The 20,396-nt window shown below is 41.3% G+C and overlaps 1 protein-coding gene across 1 annotated transcript; it reads left to right on the top strand.

Annotated features, from left to right (window-relative positions):
• The first annotated feature begins 582 nt into the window (after positions 1–582).
• Positions 583–19,360, top strand: LOC129815049 (DNA topoisomerase 1-like). Its single transcript, XM_055868353.1, has 21 exons — positions 583–743; positions 1,198–1,222; positions 5,301–5,388; positions 5,706–5,814; positions 5,980–6,017; positions 6,122–6,205; positions 6,468–6,546; positions 6,636–6,730; positions 6,903–7,018; positions 7,117–7,238; positions 7,358–7,480; positions 9,182–9,369; positions 9,544–9,688; positions 15,984–16,127; positions 16,213–16,398; positions 16,549–16,617; positions 16,812–16,926; positions 17,154–17,281; positions 17,540–17,634; positions 17,726–17,875; positions 18,080–19,360. Exons 1-21 carry the CDS (start codon positions 711–713, stop codon positions 18,180–18,182), a joined length of 2,235 nt encoding a protein of 744 aa, XP_055724328.1. The 5' UTR covers positions 583–710; the 3' UTR covers positions 18,183–19,360.
• Positions 19,361–20,396: the final 1,036 nt, after the last annotated feature.

The following is a 20,396-nucleotide window of genomic DNA, read 5'->3' as shown; positions in this document are numbered from 1 at the left end:
AGAAACTAAGGGGCTAAAATTTTCAAGCTCTAACCTTAGACTTGGGGATGACATATTGTCCCACGAGTGACAGAAAACTTAGCCAATCATGAAAAAAACTTAACCAATCAAGGCGCAATGCTCTGTATTTTCTGCTGGCTTGCCCCACCACCACAGGCAGCACTGAGCTAGGCTGAAACACCTGCATTTTGGATCTGCTTTACTCAAGAAAGCAAAACAAAGACCATGTTTGTATGCAGCTTTATTAACTCAATCAATTTTTTCTTGTTTTATCGTTTGCAAACTGATATGTGACACGTATTAATGCGAAATAACAAGCAAAACAGGCAAGCCCCCAACAAATATATATAATTTGTATTTATTTTGAATTTACCTAAAAATGTGAGTCTCAAAACACCTGCCCTGAATGACGGGTCGCCACTGGGTGTGCGCTGTGTGGCACCTTACTTCTAGCTGGTTTACAGTAGTATGCACGTTCTGCGGAAACCTGAGGAAACGACATGGACCGAAGAACACTGTTAGAGGGAGGGGCTACAATTGGCCAACGCGTTTCCCCGCCCATTTAAAAGACATGAGCATGCGCACTTCCATAGAACTCGGACTAAAATCTTTTGCACAACTGTTCCTTTCTTCATACTGCCCGTATCAATTCGCCGGCGTTTTCTTCCTGTAGGTTTCACACATTGTTTTTAACAGATCAATAATTGGAAATGAGTGGAGATCATTCTCACAACGATAGCCAGGTAACAGTTGGAATATTTTGCAGTGTCAGTTGTGTATGATATTAAAACCGCTTGCTGTTTTATTTGCCTCAGCTACACTAACTTAGCTAGCGTTAGCAAGTGACCTAGCTAGATAACTTGGCTAGCTAATCGCTGTATACTGTATATAAATTGGCTGCTACAAATGTGACAGTAATATTTACGTGTTGTCGTACTTTTTAATCCTGTTATGTGATTTTCACAATGTTGTAAACGTTATGTCCACACAATTGTAAACTAACTTTAGCTAACTAGGCTAAGGCAGCTAATTGCTGTTGAAAGCCATATAAGACCAGTCACTGGCCAGCCATCACATCAGGGTTGCTAGATAGCTGACGTTAGGCTAGCTAGCTGTTAGACAAAGTTCAAAGTTAAATATCTAGCTAACAACCCATCAACTAAGATACCTAATCAATCTTTGTTTTAAAATTTGCAGATCGACTCCGGCTCTCGGGTCAATGGTAAGTGTGATGTGTCACAATGGTTTTTCTCCTTCGAATTCTAACCTGTCCGCAGACTCCGCACAGTTAGCTAGCGATCCGTTTTGCATTTTAATATGTGATTTTGCTTGTATGTACTTTGACTATTGCAAAATGAATGGCATCTTGAGGACATTTTAAAGTTGTCTGAATCTATTTGCTAGCTAGCTAGCATGTGCTAGTTCGCTAGCCAGACAGATAGTTTAGCAAAGGACAGAAATGGCGTCCAGAGACTAAGTCCTCTGCCTCACTCACAAGCGCCTATTGTTCAAATGGGTGGCTCTTTAATAGTTTTTAGACATTTTATAATCTCGATCTGAACATAAATTCATAAAGAACTGGATGTGTTTTATTGGTATGTCAAATTTGATTTTGTTGTTGGCCTTCGTAAAATGCCACATTCCGGGTCTGAAAGTAAGGGTTTGAGGGTTGAGGACTTAGTCTCTGCGCCATTTTCTTTTTTCTGACTGTAGAAAACATAGCTGAAGTGCAGATGGCGGTGATATGGAGGCGAAACACGCAGGAGCGTTTGGATCAGACATGATTCACAGTGCTGAAAGAAGTACAATCATCTGATAGCCCAATTTAGCTTAAACAGCATTCTGTGAATTTATTATGGATAGCTACTGTTTCTTCATAAAAAGGCTCATTTACTTTAGCTAGTTGTAAACCTATGAAGTATTTAAGTAACACCCTTGCCAGACTTCTTGTACAAGATATTGTAGCAATACATATGTTACTACCATATGTCTGTTATATATATTTTTTTAGGACTGAATTCATTGATAGCTTTGTTGCCATGGCCTGACCCACATGGCTACTGAGATTTACCTAAAACAAGTAAAAACCCAGCAGTGGTATTTAACACGTATGAATGACCTTTTGGGGGTTTCACAAGCTACATGCTTCCCCTTGCCACTAAGTTAAAAAAAAATAATTCTGAAAGGTTCTCTACCTGAACAATATCAAACAAGTCATGTCAATATAGGACAATGTGTTTACTTCTCCTATGACAACGTATTTCCTATAAACAAGAAGGGCTCCACTACTAGACCTTGGGATATCATGGTTGGCTGCCACAACATCCTACAGCGTTTGACAGACCAATAATCTTTCCCAAGGAGTCTTAAGTGTCAGCTTCTATGTCCAGATAGAGGGTGGGTTTTGACATGCAAAGAAGCCATTGCTCTCAATTTGAATATAAAGTTGTTAGAACAGTGCATTGACCCCATTTTCTAATGTGGCATGTCTCATAAGAGCCTTTCCTGTTACGTTACAGCCTTATTTTTATTATTTTTTTAATTGATTTAAAAAAAAAAAAAAAAAGTAAGTTTCTCAATCTACACACTACCCAATAATGACAAAGTGAAAACAGCTTTTTCGACATTTTTTAGCAAAGAGAAATTCAATAGATTAGACATGATTTGGAAAGGCACACCTGTCTATATAAGGTCCCAGAGTTGACAGTGCATGTCAGAGCAAAAAACCAAGCCATGAGGTCGAAGGACTTGTACGTAGAGCTCCGAGACAGGATTGGGTCGAGTCACAGATCTCAAAAAGGCTACCAAAAAATGTAGGCAGTATTGACGGTCCCCAGGAACACAATGGCCTCCATCATTCTTAAATGGAAGCGTTTGGAACCACCAAGACTATTCCTAGAGATCGCCGCCTGGCCAAACTTAGCAATCGGGGGAGAAAGGCCTTGGTCAGGGAGGTGACCTAGAATCCGATAGTCACTCTGACAGAGGTCCTCTGTGGAGATGGTTGTCCTTCTGGAAGGTTCTCCCATCTCTGCAGCACCCCACCAATCAGGCCTTTATGGTAGTGGCCAGATGGAAGCCACTCCTCCGTAAAAGGCACATGACAGCCTGCTTTGAGTTTGCCAAAAGGCACCTAAAGACTCAGACCATGAGACAAGATTCTCTGGCACCATCCCTACGGTGAAGCATGGTGGTGGCAGCATCATGCTGTGGGGGTGTTTTTTTTAGTGGCAGGGACTAGGAGACTAGTCAGAAATGTGGCAAAGATGAACAGAGCAAAGTACAGAGAGCCTTGATGAATACCTGCTCAAGACCTCAGACTTGGGCAAAGGTTCACCTTCCAACAGGACAACAACCCTAAGCACACAGCCAAGACAACACAGGAGTGGCTTCGGGACAAGTCTCTGAATGTCCTTGAGAGGCCCAGCCAGAGCCCGGACTTGAACCCGATCTAATATCTCTGGAGAGCCCTGAAATTGGCTGTGCAGCAATCTGACAGAGCTTGAGAGGATCTGGAGAGAATGGGAGAAACTCACCAAATACAGGTGTGCCACACTTGTGGCATCATACCCAGGAAGACTCGAGGCTATAATCGCTACCAAAGGTGCCTCGAAGTACTGGGTAAAAGGTCTGACTACTTATGTAAATGTGCTATTTTTGAATACATTTACAAACATTTCTAAACCTGTTTTTGCTTTGTTTATTATGGGGTATTGTGTGTAGATTTTAGATTTTAGGGGGGGGGGGGGGGGGGGGGCATTAAATCAGTTTTAGAATAAGGCTGTTATGTAACAAAATGTGAGGGAAGTCCAGGTTTAAATACTTTCCAAATGCACGGTACAAGATGGATTCATCATCATCATCAACTTTATATCCTATTTGGTTGTAAATACAATATTATTTTCATGACAATCAGAAATTTTCATGACAATCATCTGACAATCAGAAATATGTTTAGTTTATTGGTGTCTGAACCAGTAGCTTGCTGTAGGGTATAGAACCTTATTACTGAGCCACTTATTTTTAAGCCTCACACCTTTTCAAAACATGCCTTGATGGCAATGCATGAAAGTAATTTAACGTATTAAGTTTCTTTGGCTGTCAACTCTTGTTTGACTCTGAAGTACCTGTGTTGTCTGTCAACTAGAGAAGATAGGAAATTATTGGAATTAAGGATAATAAAATGTATGGACGAGCAATGTCAGATCAGCATAGACTAAGATACTGAATTCTATACTATTCTACTGTATATACATATGAGTATTGAAGCTAGACGAGGCCTGTTAACTTGTCTTGCTCCCCCTTTTCTTCCATGTTGATACTGTATCCCAGTAAAAATGTGCCTTAGCTGTCACTGCGCACTAGGAGGAGCTGTCTTACCATGTAAGGCGTATCCTCTCCCACGGCACGAATTCATAACTTCATCTGCCCACAGTACTCCAATCCTCAGTCTGACCTGAATTTGTAAACTTTATTTGAAGTGTGTTCTATTGATAGTGTTTGGTCTGTCATAAACAAGGGCCCCAAAATGCAAATGTACCTCAAGTTGGCTGGATAAGATGGCCCTAATCCAAATGCTACCAGTACCAACCAGTCATTTATTCCGGTTGACACATGCCCACACAATCTGACAGGCAGTATTCAGATTCACACCTGGGTGGTGGATGAGGGCTCTGGCCTGAGCTTAGAGTGGGATCGTGTCTTTCTAGTCATGCATTCAGACATTACAACACTAGTATCTTCCCATGTCTTTTTATGCACTTGCGTATTTATTTTCTCACTCAGCCTGCTGGGGGCTTTAATTTGAACTACCTGTTTAGTTTTCACCATGGGAATCTTGTCTGAACTTGTTTTGAGTGGTATCGTTTGCTCGTTGTTCCTGGTGCGGTAGATGTCTTTTGTTCTTTAGTTTTGGCCTGCCGGGTTTAGAGATGGGTTGGAGAAAGTGGGTATTTTTCCTATTCCTTTGACAATAGCGCTCACCAGCAAGGATATGGTTTGGGATAGACCTTGAAATAAGATCAGAGGTTAACACAGGCTAGGGAGACAGTCAGTTAATGAATTATAAAGCCATTGTGCTTTTTAATTATACAAATGCTTCAAAATTCAGTGACATTTGAGGATTCTCAGAACAAAACTAAGGTTTCCTAAGCCTGTGCGGCTTTTATCCCAATACTCCATTTATTTCCCCATATGCTTTATCCAATGAACCATCGAGTTGGTGCCTACAAAAAGACACCATTGCTATTGCTCTCTGGTCATCATTATTTAGCTATTTTTCCCTTGTTTTTATTTTGCAGATTCTCACAAGCATAAAGATAAGTACAAGGATAAAGAACACAAACACAAGAAGGACAAGGAGCGTGAGAATTCAAAATATGGCAACAGGTATGAGTCGCCACTCTCTTAAGCAGGGTTGCATAGGTAAATGAGTCTGTCTAGTAATGGAAGGGGAAACTTAGTGTGCCACTGGGGCAGTAATTTGAAACCCAAACATTTGCTTTGAAGAGCTCTTTAACGTTGGTGTTTGTATGGTCGTGTCTGATAAGCAGGTTGTGCATGAATGAGCATAGGGTAAGAGTCACTGTTTTTGTTGCTCCAGTCTAGTAAATCCTAAACATTCTCTAGTTAGTTGATTTCCCTATTGGTATTTAGGTCTAGTAACTGATCCTGATGGAATGTTTTTGTAATCTGTCAATTTCCAGTGACCATAAGGACTTCTCTGAAAAGAAGCACAGAGAAAGGGAAAAGGAGAGAATTAAGCACAAAGATGGCAGCACAGACAGACATAGGGAAAAAGACAAGAGGAAGGAGGTGAGGGTGATAATTGTCCCATAGAGATGGCAGCATTGCTACCATTTTGGTTTAGATGTGCCAATCAGTATGTCAAATTTTTTGTCCAGTCTCACCTTCAGTGCAAACCGGAATTTATAGCGCTTAACAATATGCATGTTTTAACTCTTCGTTGTCATCTTGCAGATCAACCCGAAGAAGGAAAAAGAGAATGGCTTTTCCAGGTAAGTTTAGTTTATGTATTGTACATTTCTGCTGCATACAATTGCTGGTTACATATCTGATTTCAAATGCACAATGAATCTAAATGTTTGCTTCCTATCAAAAGCCCTCCTCGCATTAAGTCTGAGCCGGACAAGGATGACGTCTACCACTCTCCCAAGTCCCTGAAGAGAGAGCGTGACCATGATGTGTAAGTAGATCTGGACTGACTTCTGTCAGCTGGCCCATTTTATTCCTTAGTCTTTGGCCCTGTTGTATTTGTACAATGAAGATTTTTAGTTGCCATGTTTAGACCAACCCCATCTGGTTTGTCCTAATTCTGTTGGGAAATCTAATGTTTGGTCATTGTTGGCTTTGCAAGAACTCCCCAGCTTCCTTTTGGTGTAGAGAAGACCAAGATCGTTGTTGAATCTACCATTCAGGCCTCATCATAAGGTGTTTTGTTTTTTCAGAACTGAATTCAAACCCAAAAAAATTAAACTTGAAAATGACAAAGTGGACAAGAAGGCAAAGAAGAGGAAACAAGATGAGGTATGGGAAACCTTCAGATTAATATTGGCTCTATTTCAATGATCCCTTGAGAGAAAGACTCATGTGTTTCTTCTGTGTTTCTTGTAAAGGACATCAAGCCCAAAAAGACACAAAAAAACAAGAAAGGGGAAGTTGCTGATGGGAAAAAGAAAGCAAAGAAGGAGCCCGAGGAGAAGTGGAAGTGGTGAGTTTCGTAGTTGCCTGCCAGCTGTGTTGCTACACAGACTTGTCGTGAAGGCACACTGACTGAGTGGTGCTTTGTTATGGAATGCTCAAATATGGATGTTCTGTGTATCTTTGTTGGACAATCGTTTCCTTCTCACCAATCTACGTTCTTGTACTCTGTTGCACTACAGGTGGGAAGAGGAGAGGGCAACAGATGGTTCCAAATGGAGTTTTCTGGAACATAAAGGCCCAGTCATGGCAGCACCTTATGAACCTCTTCCCAGCAATGTCAGATTTTTCTATGATGGTAAGATTAATACACAAGTGCGGCTAATTTTATGACACTAAGTTTCTCAGTGGAAATGGTGGGATTGGCTGATTTAACAAGTCTGTTAATCTATGTAGGGAAGCAGATGAAGCTCAGCCCAGAAGCTGAGGAGGTAGCCACCTTCTTTGCCAAAATGCTGGACCATGAGTACACTACCAAGGACACCTTCCGGAAAAACTTCTTCAAAGACTGGAGAAAGGTAGGGGGTGTTCAAGGCTGTATACTTAGGGTTTGCAAATTACCTGCTTATTAAAAATCTCATTGGTTTTAATTGTATAGTAATTCATGACTTGTCTAACTTCGTCCCCTCTCCTACAGGAAATGACCTCTGAAGAGAAGTCTAAGATTACAGACCTGAAGAAGTGTAACTTCAATGAGATGGGGGAATACTTCAAGGCTCAGTCTGAGGCCAGAAAGGCCATGACTAAAGATGATAAACTGGTGAGCTAGAACAATACATAATTTCTTTAAACACGGCTGTCCAATATAGTTCTACCCAAGGCGGCAGAGAATGGTAATTAGAGGTCGACCGACTATGATTTTTCAACTCCGATATAGATTATTGGAGGACCAAAAAAAGCCGATGCCGATTTAAAAAAAAAAAAAAAAAAAAGTATTTGTAATTATGACAATTACAACAATACTAAATGAACACTTATTTTAACTTAATACGTCAATAAAATCAATTTAGCCTCAAATATAATGAAACGTGTTTAAATAATGCAAAAACAAAGTGTTGGAGAAGAAAGTAGAAGTGCAATATGTGCCATGTAAGAAAGCTAACATTTAAGTTCCTTGCTCAGAACATGAGAACATATGAAAGCTGGTGGTTCCTTTTAACATGAGTCTTCAATATTCCCAGGTAAGAAGTTTTAGGTTGTAGTTATTATAGGACTATTTCTCTCTCTACCATTTTGTATTTCATATACCTTTGACTATTGGATGTTCTTAAAGGCACTTTAGTATTGCCAGTGTAACAGTATAGCTTCCATCCCTCTCCTCGCTCCTACCTGGGCTCGAACCAGGAACACAACGACAACAGCCACCCTCGAAGCAGCGTTACCCATGCAGAGCAAGGGGAATAACTACTCCAAGTCTCAGAGCGAGTGACGTTTGAAACGCTATTAGCGTGCACCCTGCTAACTAGCTAGCCATTTCCCATCGGTTACACCACCCTAATCTCGGAGTTGATAGGCTTGAAGCACAGCGAAGAGCTTCTGGCAAACGCAGGAAAGTGCTGTTTGAATGAATACTTACGAGCCTGCTGCCTACCACCGCTCAGTCAGACTGCTCTATTAAATCATAGACTTAGTTATAACACACAGAAATACGAGCCTTAGGTCATTAATATGGTCGAATCTGGAAACTAGCATTTAGGGGAAAAAAGGTTATTCTTTCAGTGAAATACGGAACTGTTCCGTATTTTATCTAACGGGTGGCATCCATAAATCTAAATATTCCTGTTACATTGCACAACCTTCAATGTTATGTCATAATTACGTAACATTCTTGCAAATTAGGCGGCCCAAACTGTTGCATATACACTGACTCTGCGTGCAATGAACGCAAGAGAAGTGACACAATTTCACCTGGTTAATATTGCCTGCTAACCTGGATTTCTTTTAGCTAAATATGCAGATTTAAAAATATATGCTTCTGTGTATTGATTTTAAGGAAGGCATTGATGTTTATGGTTAGGTACACATTGGAGCAATGATACGCACTGCATCGATTATATGCAACGTAGGACACGTTAGATAAACTAGTAATATCATCAACCATGTGTAGTTAACTAGTGATTATGATTGATTGTTTTTTATAAGATAAGTTTAATGCTAGCTAGCAACTTACCTTGGCTTCTACTGCATTCGCTTAACAGGCAGGCTCCTCGTGGAGTGCAATGAGGCAGGTGGTTAGAGCTTTGGACTAGTTAACTGTAAGGTCTTAAAAAATCGGCCAAATCTGTGTCAAAATACAGATTTCCGATTGTTAGGAAAACTTGAAATCGTCCCTAATTAAATCGGCCATTCTGATTTAATCGGTCGACCTCTAATGGTAATGCATAGTATCTTCAGGCTGATCCTGGGTGCTTCAACTGTACCCAGATCTAACTGGTTTGACTCTGCTTTCTGCTTATTGTAGAAAATCAAAGTGGAGAACGAGCGCCTCCTCCAGGAGTATGGCTTCTGCATCATGGATAACCACAAGGAGCGCATCGCTAACTTTCGCATTGAGCCCCCGGGTCTATTCCGTGGCCGAGGAGACCACCCCAAGATGGGCATGCTGAAGCGCCGCATCCGCCCTGAGGACATCATCATCAACTGCAGCAAGTGAGTGAGAGGGTCCTGGTTGCAGGTGGTAATATGAACATAATGAAAGTAAAGGTGTTTTCTACAAGCACTTTCCTGTTTTTCTGGATTACTTTGACACATGGACTGCTTGTTTGGACCTGATTTGTGCATCTGAAGACTTGCTCTCACTCACCCACTTTGTCTCTTCCACAGGGGCTCCAAGAACCCCAAGCCTCCCCCTGGCACCAAATGGAAGGAGGTGCGTCATGACAACAAAGTGACCTGGCTGGTGTCGTGGACAGAGAACATCCAAGGCGCTATCAAGTACATCATGCTGAACCCCAGCTCCAGAATCAAGGTAGGTTGACTAGGGGCATCTTCATTATGGCTCATAGTGGATGCAGAGATATCAGGGTACTTTAGTCTTTTAATGAACTCTCACTTGAGATGCCAATGGCCAGGGCTTGACTGCGACCAAAACATTTGCATCTAGATATGTGACAAATGGAAACGTTTTAATGTTTAAACTAGTAATATCGTCAACCATGTGTAGTTAACTAGTGACTGTTAAGATTGTTTTTTTTTCTTTTAGATAAGTTTAATGCTAGCTAGCAACCTACTTTGGCTCCTTGCTGCACTCGCGTAACAGGTGGTCAGCCTGCCACAGTCACCTCGTATTGCAATGTAATCGGCATCCAAAAATGCTGATTTTCAAGTTTCCATAACAATTGGTATCGGCCCTAATTAAATCAGCCATGCCAATTTTAATCGGTCGACCTCTAGTTTACAAGTTATGCCTGTTTGAAATGTGAGAAAATGAGTTCTTAAATTTGCAGTAATCTACTGCAGCATTCTAGAATTATATTGGTCTAAAGGGTTAACTTCTTATGGATGAAATCCTGTTAACGGGATCGATATGACAACAGCCAGTGAAAGTGCAGGGCGCCAAATTCAAACAAATCTCATAATTAAAATTCCTCAAACATACAAGTAATATACACCATTTTAAAGAAACTTGTAAATCCCACCAGTGTCCGATTTCAAAAAGGCTTTACGACGAAAGCATACCATGCGATTTATGTTAGGTCAGCACCTAGTCACAGAAAAACACAGCCATTTTTCCAGCCAAAGAGGAGTCACAAAGCAGAAATGGAGATAAAATTAATCACTAACCTTTGATCTTCATCAGATGACACTCATAGGACTTCATGTTACACAATACATGTATGTTTTGTTAGATAAAGTTCATATTTATATCCAAAAATCTGTTTACATTGGCGCGTTATGTTCAGTAATGTTTTGCTTCCAAAACATCCGGCGATTTTGCAGAGAGCCACATCAATTTACAGGAATACTCAAATGTTGATAAATACAAGTGTTACATTACACATGGAATTAAAGATATACTTCTCCCTAATGCAACCGCTGTGTCAGATCCTCTTTTTTTTTTTTTAGCTTTACGAAAAGTACACCATGCAATAATATAAGTACAGTGCTTAGGCACCAAAACAAGCCATACAGATACCCGCCATATTGTGGAGTCAACAGAAGTCAGAAATAGCATTATAAAGATTCACTTACCTTTGATCTTCATCGGAATGCACTCCCAGGAATCCCAGTTCCACAGTAAATGTTTGTTTTGTTCGATAACGTCCATTTATTTCCAAATACCTCCTTTTTGTTTGCGCATTTAGTTCACAAATCCAAATTCAAGAGGCTCAGGCACTCAAAAGTTAAATTACAGTTCGTAGAAACATGTCAAATGATGTATAGAATCAATCTTTAGGATGTTTTTAACATGAATCTAAAATAATGTTTCATCCGGACAATTCCTTTGTCTTTAGAAATGAAAAGAAACAGAGCTCGCTCTCACGGCCGCACGCCTGACTTAGCGCATGGCATTCTGCCAGATCCCTTGGTCAAACAGCTCTTATTCGCTCCCCCTTCACAGTAGAAGCCTGAAACAAGGTTCTAAAGATTGTTGACATCTAGTGGAAGCCTTGAAGTGCAATCGGACCAAATTTTACACTGTATATTGGATAGGCAAAGACTTGAAGACCTACAAACCTCAGATTTCCCACTCCCTGGTCTTTTTTTCTCTTTTCTTTTTTTTGCCTGCCATATGAGTTCTGTTATACTCACAGACATCATTAAAACAGTTTGAAACTTCAGTGTTCTATCCAAATCTACTAGTAATATGCACATCTTAGCTTCTGGGCCTGAGTAGCAGGCAGTTACTCTGGGCTCCTTATTCATCTAAGCTACTCAATACTGCCCCCCAGCCATAAGAATTTAACTAGCTTGTCCTGCGTTGCATATAATCAATGCGGTGCCTGTTAATTTATCATCGAATCACAGCCTACTTTAACAAACGGGTGACGATTTAACAAAAGCGCAATCGTAGCACCAATGTACCTAACCATAAACATCAATGCCTTTCTTAATAATCAATACACAAATATATATTTTTAAACCTGCATATTTAGTTAAAAGAAATTCATGTTAGCGGGCAATATTAACTAGGGAAATTGTCACTTCTCTTGCGTTCAGTGTAAGCCGAGTCAGTGTATATGCAGCAGTTTGACCCGCCTGGCTCATTACGAACTGTGACGACCATTTCTTCCTTACAAAGACCGTAATTAATTTGCCAGAATTTTACATAATTATGACATTGGAGGTTGTGCAATGTAACAGCAATATTTAGACTTGGGGTTGCCACCCATTCAATAAAATATGGAAAGGTTGTTTTCGAAGTGATAATTCCGGATTTGACCATATTAATGACCAAAGGCTCGTATTTGTGTGTTGTATTATTTGATAGAGCAGTCTGACTGAGCGGTGGTAGGCAGCAGCAGGCTCGTCAGCATTCATTCAAACAGTACTTTCCTGCATTTGCCAGCAGCTCTTCGCAATGCTCGGAGCATAGCGCTGTTTGACTTCAAGCCTATCAACTCACGAGATTAGGCTGGCAATACTGTAGTGCCTATAAGGACATTCAATAGTCAAAGGTATATGAAATACAAATGGTATAGAGTCCTATAAATTTATATAACTACAACCTAAAACTAGGAATATTGAAGACTCATGTTAAAAGGAACCACCAGCTTTCATATGTTCTGAGCAAGGAACTTAAACATTAGCATTTTTACATGGCACATATTGCACTTTCACTTCTACAAAGCTGCATTTTTGCATTATTTAAACCAAATTGAACATGTTTCATTATTTGAGACCCAATTTATTTATTTTATTTATATATTATATTAAAATAAGTGTTCATTCAGAATTGTTGTAATTGTCATTATTACAAATGTATAAAAATGGCCAATTAATTGGTATGGGCTTTTTTTGGTATTCCAATCGGTATCACCGTTGAAAAATGATAATCGGTCGACCTCGATTGTAAACAGTCATGTTTTTGCGCTAACTTTTAAAGAGTACATCTTTAATGACACCACATTCATGTCAATAGGAATAACACATTGTCTTCCATATTCTAGACACTCACACATTTTTTTTTTTGTACATTTGACTAAATTACTCACTCAAAATGTACCAAGTATAATATATTATAAAGAAATACAATTATCCAATGTGACCAAAGAACAATATTCAGAAAGTATTTCAAAACTCACACAAAGTAGGCTGATTGACAATGATTCTTACTTCTGTAACAATGCAAACAACTATTTCAAAATGTAGGTAACCTTTTCCAGATTTAGTACAGACCAGGCCTGACACAATGTAGAAATAGTGGCCTACTTCAACAATTTGGTGAAATGTAACAAGTATTAGATGGAGGCAGATGAAGATACAAAACAATTGTTCAGAGACAAGATTTGTAGTCCCAATTTCACACGGTCACTTTTAGTGTTTGCATTTAGCCTACATGTCATGGAACTCCTGGAAGCACGGCCCCATTCTGCAACGTGGCACAGAACATCTAGAGCACCCAAAGGATGTTTCTACACATCTCACTCTTTGCTCTGTGTTCACTGCATACACACCCCAAACACCCTTTCTTGCGCCCTTCAAACTTCACTTGCTTTCAAATTGAGTTAACTCGGTCCACACACCCTGGTGCCACTCTTGGCTCTTCTTTTCCTGCCACTAGCCATATCAAACTGAATGCACAAGCTGCATTTTGAAGGACTTCTGGGACCTGCGGTTTCTGGGAAGGGGCCTTTTCAGGTTCCCCCACAATGTATGCATTTATGATGGAAATGTTGGGCATCCCCAAACATGCATAATTCCACCATTTTCTGTCTGTGTGTCCAACATTGTTTGGTCAAGATGGTCAACCCCGCCCATTTCTTGTTGTAATCCATTACAAGCTCTGGAACAGATTCCTACCATTTTTTAAAACTCCAAAGCCACTGTCACTTTAGGTCAATGCTGTATAGTAAAAGGATGAATGGGGAGACTTAGGGCAGACGCACGTGTGTGCAGTCCCTCCGCTTCATCCTCTTGTTCCTCACGCCACATCTCTATCCCTCCAATCATCTCTTCCTCCCTGCCTTTTGCTGCTGAGCCCTGACTCTCCACATCACTTCCCTCACTTTCACTTAAACTAGAGGGAGAGGAGCAACAAATAGGATACAATTGTGCTCAGGAAGGTAATCTCTTGTCACGCTCGCTCTTTCTTCCTTCCTTTTTCTCCACCATACTGTCTTCCTAATAAGGGGTTTCCATAATAAATTGTGTGATAGTTACACTCCTCCCAGTCTCCTCTCTCGCACACATACACACAACTCTTGCCTGACAGACTAACTACAGAGGTGACCAATGTTAGCTGATTAGTTATGAAACTGGGACCATTTCCTAATGAATTGCATCAGTAGAAACAACAAACTCAAACTGGACAGTTCTCAATCTCTTCATTCAAAGACTCAATCATGGACACATTTACTGACAGCTGTGGCTGCTTTGCGTGATTGTTGTCTCTACCTTCTTGTCCTTTGTGCTGTTGTCTTTGCCCAATGTTTGTACCATGTTTTGTGCTGCTACCATGTTGCTGCCTTGCTATGTTGTCTTAGGTCTCTCTTTATGTAGTGTTGTCTCGTTATGTGTCCTATATTTTATTTTTAATCCCAGCCCCGTCCCCGCAGGAGGTCTTTTGGTAGGCCATCATTGTAAATAAGAATTTGTTCTTAACTGACTTGCCTAGTTAAATAAATAAAAACAAGACAAAACAAACAACTTGTTAGCTGGCTAATGTAAACAAATAACCAACTCTTGAGCTCCACTGTGCTGACATCTACTTCTCTAACATGACAGCTAAACTGTCAAATAGGAAAACGAGGCAAAGTACAGCCTATGAATATCTGCACCAAGCAAACATGACAAATCATAACCTAAACCCAACAGATAACTGACTCTAGCCTTCAATTCGGTGGTTAGTTAGCTGGTTGTCTGTATGGCTAGCTCGTAAGTGACAGCTGAGGTTGATGCTTTGAGTGCAGCCCTAATTTACTGCTACTCAACGTTTCTTGCCTGACAGACTAGCTAGTTAAACGACCAACTAGTTAGTTGCAGTGTTTAGCTGTGTATATAGTCAGCTATTTCCACGAGACAGAGCGCAATCATTCGAGCTCAACGGCTGATGTGTTCGACTGTATCAACCAAATTATCATGACATGATTTGCTAATCTGAGAGCTAGTAGGCCAAACTGTCCCCGAGAGGCTGGACTGGGGGCTTGTAGGCCTGTTGTAAGGTCCTCACTGGCAACAACGTTGCCGATCGGCACACACCCACCATCGCTGGACCAGACAGGACTGGCAAAAAGTGCTCTTCACTGACGAGTCGCGGTTTTGTCTCACCAGGGATGATGGTCGGATTCGTGTTTATCGTCGAAGGAATGAGCGTTACACTAAGGCCTGTACTTTGGAGCGGGATCGAGGTGGAGGGTCCGTCTTGGTCTGGGGTAGTGTGTCATCGGACTGAGCTTGATGTCATTGCAGGCAATCTCAACGCTGTGCGTTACAGGGAAGACATCCTCCCTCATGTGGTACCCTTCCTGCAGGCTCATCTTGACATGACCCTCCAGCATGACAATGCCACTACGCACAGAACGATGGCTGATTTCCTGCAAGACAGGAATGTCAGTGTTCTGCCATGGCCAGCGAAGAGCCCAGATCTCACGTCTGGGACCTGTTGGATCAGCGGGTGATGGCTAGGGCCTTTCCCCCCAGAAATGTCCAGGAACTTGCAGGTGCCTTTGTGGAAGAGTGGGGTAACATCTCACAGCAAGAACTGGAAAATCTGGTGCAGTCAATGAGGGGGAGATGCACTGCAGTACTTAATGCAGCTGATGGCCACACCAGATACTGACTGTTACTTTTGATTTTTTTTGTTCGGGGACACAATCAATTTCTGTTAGTCACATGTCTGTGGCACTTTTCAGTTTGTCTCAGTTGTTGAATCTTATCTTCATACAAATATTTACACGTTTGCTGAAAATAAACTCAGTTGACAGTGAGGACGTTTCTTTTTTTGCGGAGTGTGCCATTTGCGGTGAATAGATCTACAACAAGTAGCCTGTATAGGCCTAGCGCTGGAATGTTTTTGTAGGACATTGCATTTACTGATAGCCATGTAGGCCAATTTGATTAATCAATATAGCAACAATTAATGGTGGTTTGTTGGTTCGTAGGGAGAAAAGGACTGGCAGAAGTATGAGACGGCCCGAAATCTGAAGAAGTGTGTGGAACGGCTGAGGAACCAGTACCGTGAGGACTGGAAGTCCAAGGAGATGAGAATCCGACAGAGAGCCGTGGCACTCTACTTCATCGACAAGGTTAGACTGCTGTTCTTTTCTCACTCTCTCTCACAGATAATTCAAAGTTTGGTTGTAACATGTTCCCTGTGGTGCTGTGCCCCAGTTGGCTCTGAGAGCAGGTAACGAGAAGGAGGAAGGGGAGTCGGCGGACACAGTCGGCTGCTGCTCCCTCAGGGTGGAACACATCAACCTGTACCCCGAGAAGGATGGCCAGGATTTTGTGGTAGAGTTTGACTTCCTGGGTAAAGACTCCATCCGCTACTACAACAAAGTCCCAGTGGAGAAGCGGGTAAGGACTTCAAGAATTTGCTTTTAGTTCAGAACATTTTCAGTCTTTTTCACTGTAGTTGAACTACAATGGTTTCCAGATTCCTGTCTAGAGAATGCTTGCTCCCTGTTATTGTTTTACGAGTTGTAAATATTCTGTCCTTTTTATTAGGTTTTCAAGAACCTGCAGCTGTTCATGGAGAACAAGCAGCCAGAGGACGATCTCTTTGACCGGCTCAATGTAAGAACGAAACAAGAATTTCGTGAGGAAGGACTTTTAATACACATTATTTGTGAATTGCAGTGTATTTTATTTGATGTCGCTGGACTGTGAATGCACTAAGACGCGTGTGGGAATTGGATGTTGTCTTGTAATTCTGCCCCTCTTGTAATCAGTCATATTTTCTCATGGTGGCGTTCTCTCCATCACTCTAGACCTCCATTCTGAACAAGCACCTCCAGGAGCTGATGGACGGCCTGACGGCTAAAGTGTTCCGTACCTACAACGCCTCCATTACCCTTCAGCAGCAGCTGAAGGAGCTCACCAGCCGTAAGTCATCAAGGCCGTGAGCATACCCGTGGCAGAGGGTCTGAGAATGCACAACCTGCCCATAACACACTTTTGAATTGGTATGACTCGAGGTGGGACCTGCGAGCTTCATGGAAGACATGAGAGCTCCGGAATGTTGTAGATATGTGTGCAGCTGGTCACTTGTAATACGGTGTAAAGTTTATAGCAACTGTCGTAACAATGTCAATGTTCTCCTCTACTTGTAGCTGATGAGAACCTTCCAGCCAAGATCCTGTCGTACAACCGGGCCAACAGAGCCGTGGCCATTCTGTGTAACCATCAGAGGGCCCAACCTAAGACATTTGAGAAGTCTATGCAGAACCTTCAGACTAAAGTGAGGCACTGGGTGGGCCACACGGGTAGTCTAATGGCGCTTTGCTGATGGCACAAAAAGGAAACCAAAGACTGTTGCTATTGTTGAGGATGTTTGTGATTTGTTTTTAGGTGTTTGTCAGCTGGATGCATACTCTTCCCTTGGTTATTTTGGGAATACTTGTCTCTGGAATATCAGTCTTTATAGGCACATAATAAGAATCTAGCTGTACATGGGGTTTAGTTTCAAGATTATTAACGTTGATAATAATTCTATCAGATTGATGCAAAGAAGGACCAGCTCTCGGACGCAAAGAGAGACGTGAAGAGCGCCAAGGCTGACCTCAAAGTACGACGAGATGAGAGGTTCAAAAAGTAAGTATGAAGATATGATTGGCCTCAGGCATCCACGAGTACTTTTGTGCTGGGATGTAGATGTAGCCGGTTCCCTCCCTTGCTCCCCCAGGGCTGTGGAGACCAAGAAGAAGGCTGTGGAGAGGCTAGAGGAGCAGCTGATGAAGCTAGAGGTGCAGGCGACGGACCGTGAGGAGAACAAGCAGATCGCTCTAGGCACCTCTAAACTCAACTACTTGGACCCGCGCATCTCTGTGGCCTGGTGAGACACGGCCGCAACCTTGTTGACAAACATGCACAACGTCTTACACCCGCCATTGATTGCCACTTGATCCGCACACACTGTTCTGCTAGTAAATGTTGACACATGTGGCTGTGTCCTAGATTAGTTGAGGGGTTTGGTGTTGAGGGAGTGAACTCCTGCAGTGTTGATCGTTCTAATATCCTTCTGCCATCTCCTTCCTAGGTGTAAGAAGTGGGGTATCCCTATCGAGAAGATCTACAACAAAACTCAGCGTGAGAAGTTTGCCTGGGCTATCGACATGGCGGAGGATGACTATGAATTTTAAATCCTGTTTGCGGTTTTAATTATGCTATTTTTATTTTATTGGATACTTGTTTTTATCTTAACTGATTACACCCGATGGCCAGCCTGACAAGGGAATAGGTGTGCACTCAACAAGCATGGTGAGGAAGGACAGAGCAGGGGTCAGGATGTATAGGCCATTACAGATGGGAGGACGAGGGGGGTTTGTCTTTGAAGGTCTGAGGTCCGATTCGATGGCTGAACTATACCCACACCCAAAGGTGAAACGGTAATCCCAATGATTAGATGAGAACCAGTGGATGAGCTTTTTTGCCTTTAAGGTTCTCTTCGTCTTCAGCCACATGCACGACCTGAAGATGTCTGAACTCTGGTGTCCTATATCTACTGTATTCAACAACAAAAAACGACTGCTTCGTGTATTGAATTTTTTTTTCACTTGGTCTGTATTTTTTGCCCTCCCATATTAATGGATTCTATATTTTAATAGAAGAGGAAAGTAAAATCATGAAATGAATTCCTTATGTGCGCCTTTTGAGAAAATGAAATGTGAGCTCTAGGTATGAGCGTTGTGGGGGGGTTCATGAAAGTGTTTGGGTGAGTGTGATGTTTTAAACTGGACTATGTCGATTTGTGTACCATGAATGAGAATGCTTTGACAAGCAAGGGGGAAAATGCTAAACCCATGTTAATATTTACCTAAGCAAGCAGAATGTGAATCATTTGTTTTACAGTATCTATCAGGGACTTATTTTCAATGTGAACCAATTTTATTTTTCTCCCCTTGCGTTGCCAGCATTCTCAATCTTTCTGCATAGCCCTGTCTAGCTCTGGTTTTAATTTAATAATTTCTGATTGTTTCCGAGAGGGGGAACAAAACTCCCTTATCTGTTACTTGAAAAAAAATATTTTAATGTATTTTAAGTTAATGGAAAATGTTTTTTATTTTGTTAGAAGGGTGTGAGGGATATCAACTTTGCCAAAAATGTTGTTACAATTTTAGGCGGTCATTTTTTTTTGTTTAAAGATTGAGAACAAAGAAAGTTAACAGGAGTTTCAATGTGAATTATCCATTCATTTTATTCCACTCGTGTCTCAGAGGAAAGTTGGTGTTTGTAGCAGTTAACTTCCTTTTCTGTCATAGCCTCCAATCATGTTTTATGCTCATTGTATATTGAAAATGAATTAAACTCCTCAACTCTAGACACTGGGTCTATTTTGTGTTATTGTGACATTACTTATTATTATGGCCTTGCACCAAAGGGCTTTTTTTTGTTTGTATTTTTTGTATCAAACTTCCTTGGCTTAAGTTGGATCCGTCACTATGTTCACCCTGTTGACAGTCACTTTTCAACATACATTTCTCATTTAGGTGTACTGTGGTAATGTTTCAAGAGGCTTCCTGTGTTCCCAGTGTAATAACAAGCTCTGTCTACCCTGAGAACAGGAGGCCCCAGGAAGCATCCCCACTGCCTGTTGATTTTGGACAAGTCGCTATAGGAGGGATCAGGCAGGGTTTGGCACAGGCCTGGAGCTCATGTTTGGACTTTAACGGCATGAATCTCTTTATCAATCCTTGACATTTTTAATTAAACGATTTAGCTTGCAAATTGAGCCTCTGACAGACTGCAGTGACCATGGCTATATTGTGAGACCAGTTAAGTGCAGATGTCAAGTGCCGTACGTAAGATTTAGTATAGCATAACATGAGTGCAGGTGTCCAAGATGGTCCATTTCCGACAGAGAGCTTCCCAGCTGGGATCCATTCAACATGAGCAGTAACTGGCTGACTGGACTGACAATGAACTTGGAAATCCTTTGTAGGCATTCTATGACGCATGCGGTTCTTTGCATTATTCAATAAATATCAAATCCGTAAGGCAAACCTCTGCAGATATTAGGATTGTGTTATTAATCGCAACATAAAGGTATCTAAATGTGTCAATCTTTAAACGCACTATTATACATTATTTCACGTCCCTAGCATTGAGTATGGAAAATCATTCAAAGGACAAGTGAAATGCCATATCGAGAGTAAGCTAGTGCTTATCATTAGATCAAGCTGTTCATATTGACATGGGCATACACAAGCATTTTTGTACATAATGGCTCTGATTACAACTTGCCAATACAGTACACTGGAAAGAATGATTATTAAAAAAAATCTCCTGCCATCGAAGCAAGAGCTCAGTTTCTGAAACCAATTGATATTTCTTGTAGGGCGTTGGTATAGTTTTAA

This window comes from Salvelinus fontinalis, chromosome 18, assembly GCF_029448725.1.
Source record: "Salvelinus fontinalis isolate EN_2023a chromosome 18, ASM2944872v1, whole genome shotgun sequence".
Lineage (NCBI taxonomy): Eukaryota > Metazoa > Chordata > Actinopteri > Salmoniformes > Salmonidae > Salvelinus > Salvelinus fontinalis.
This window is presented reverse-complemented; position numbering and strand designations above follow the sequence as displayed.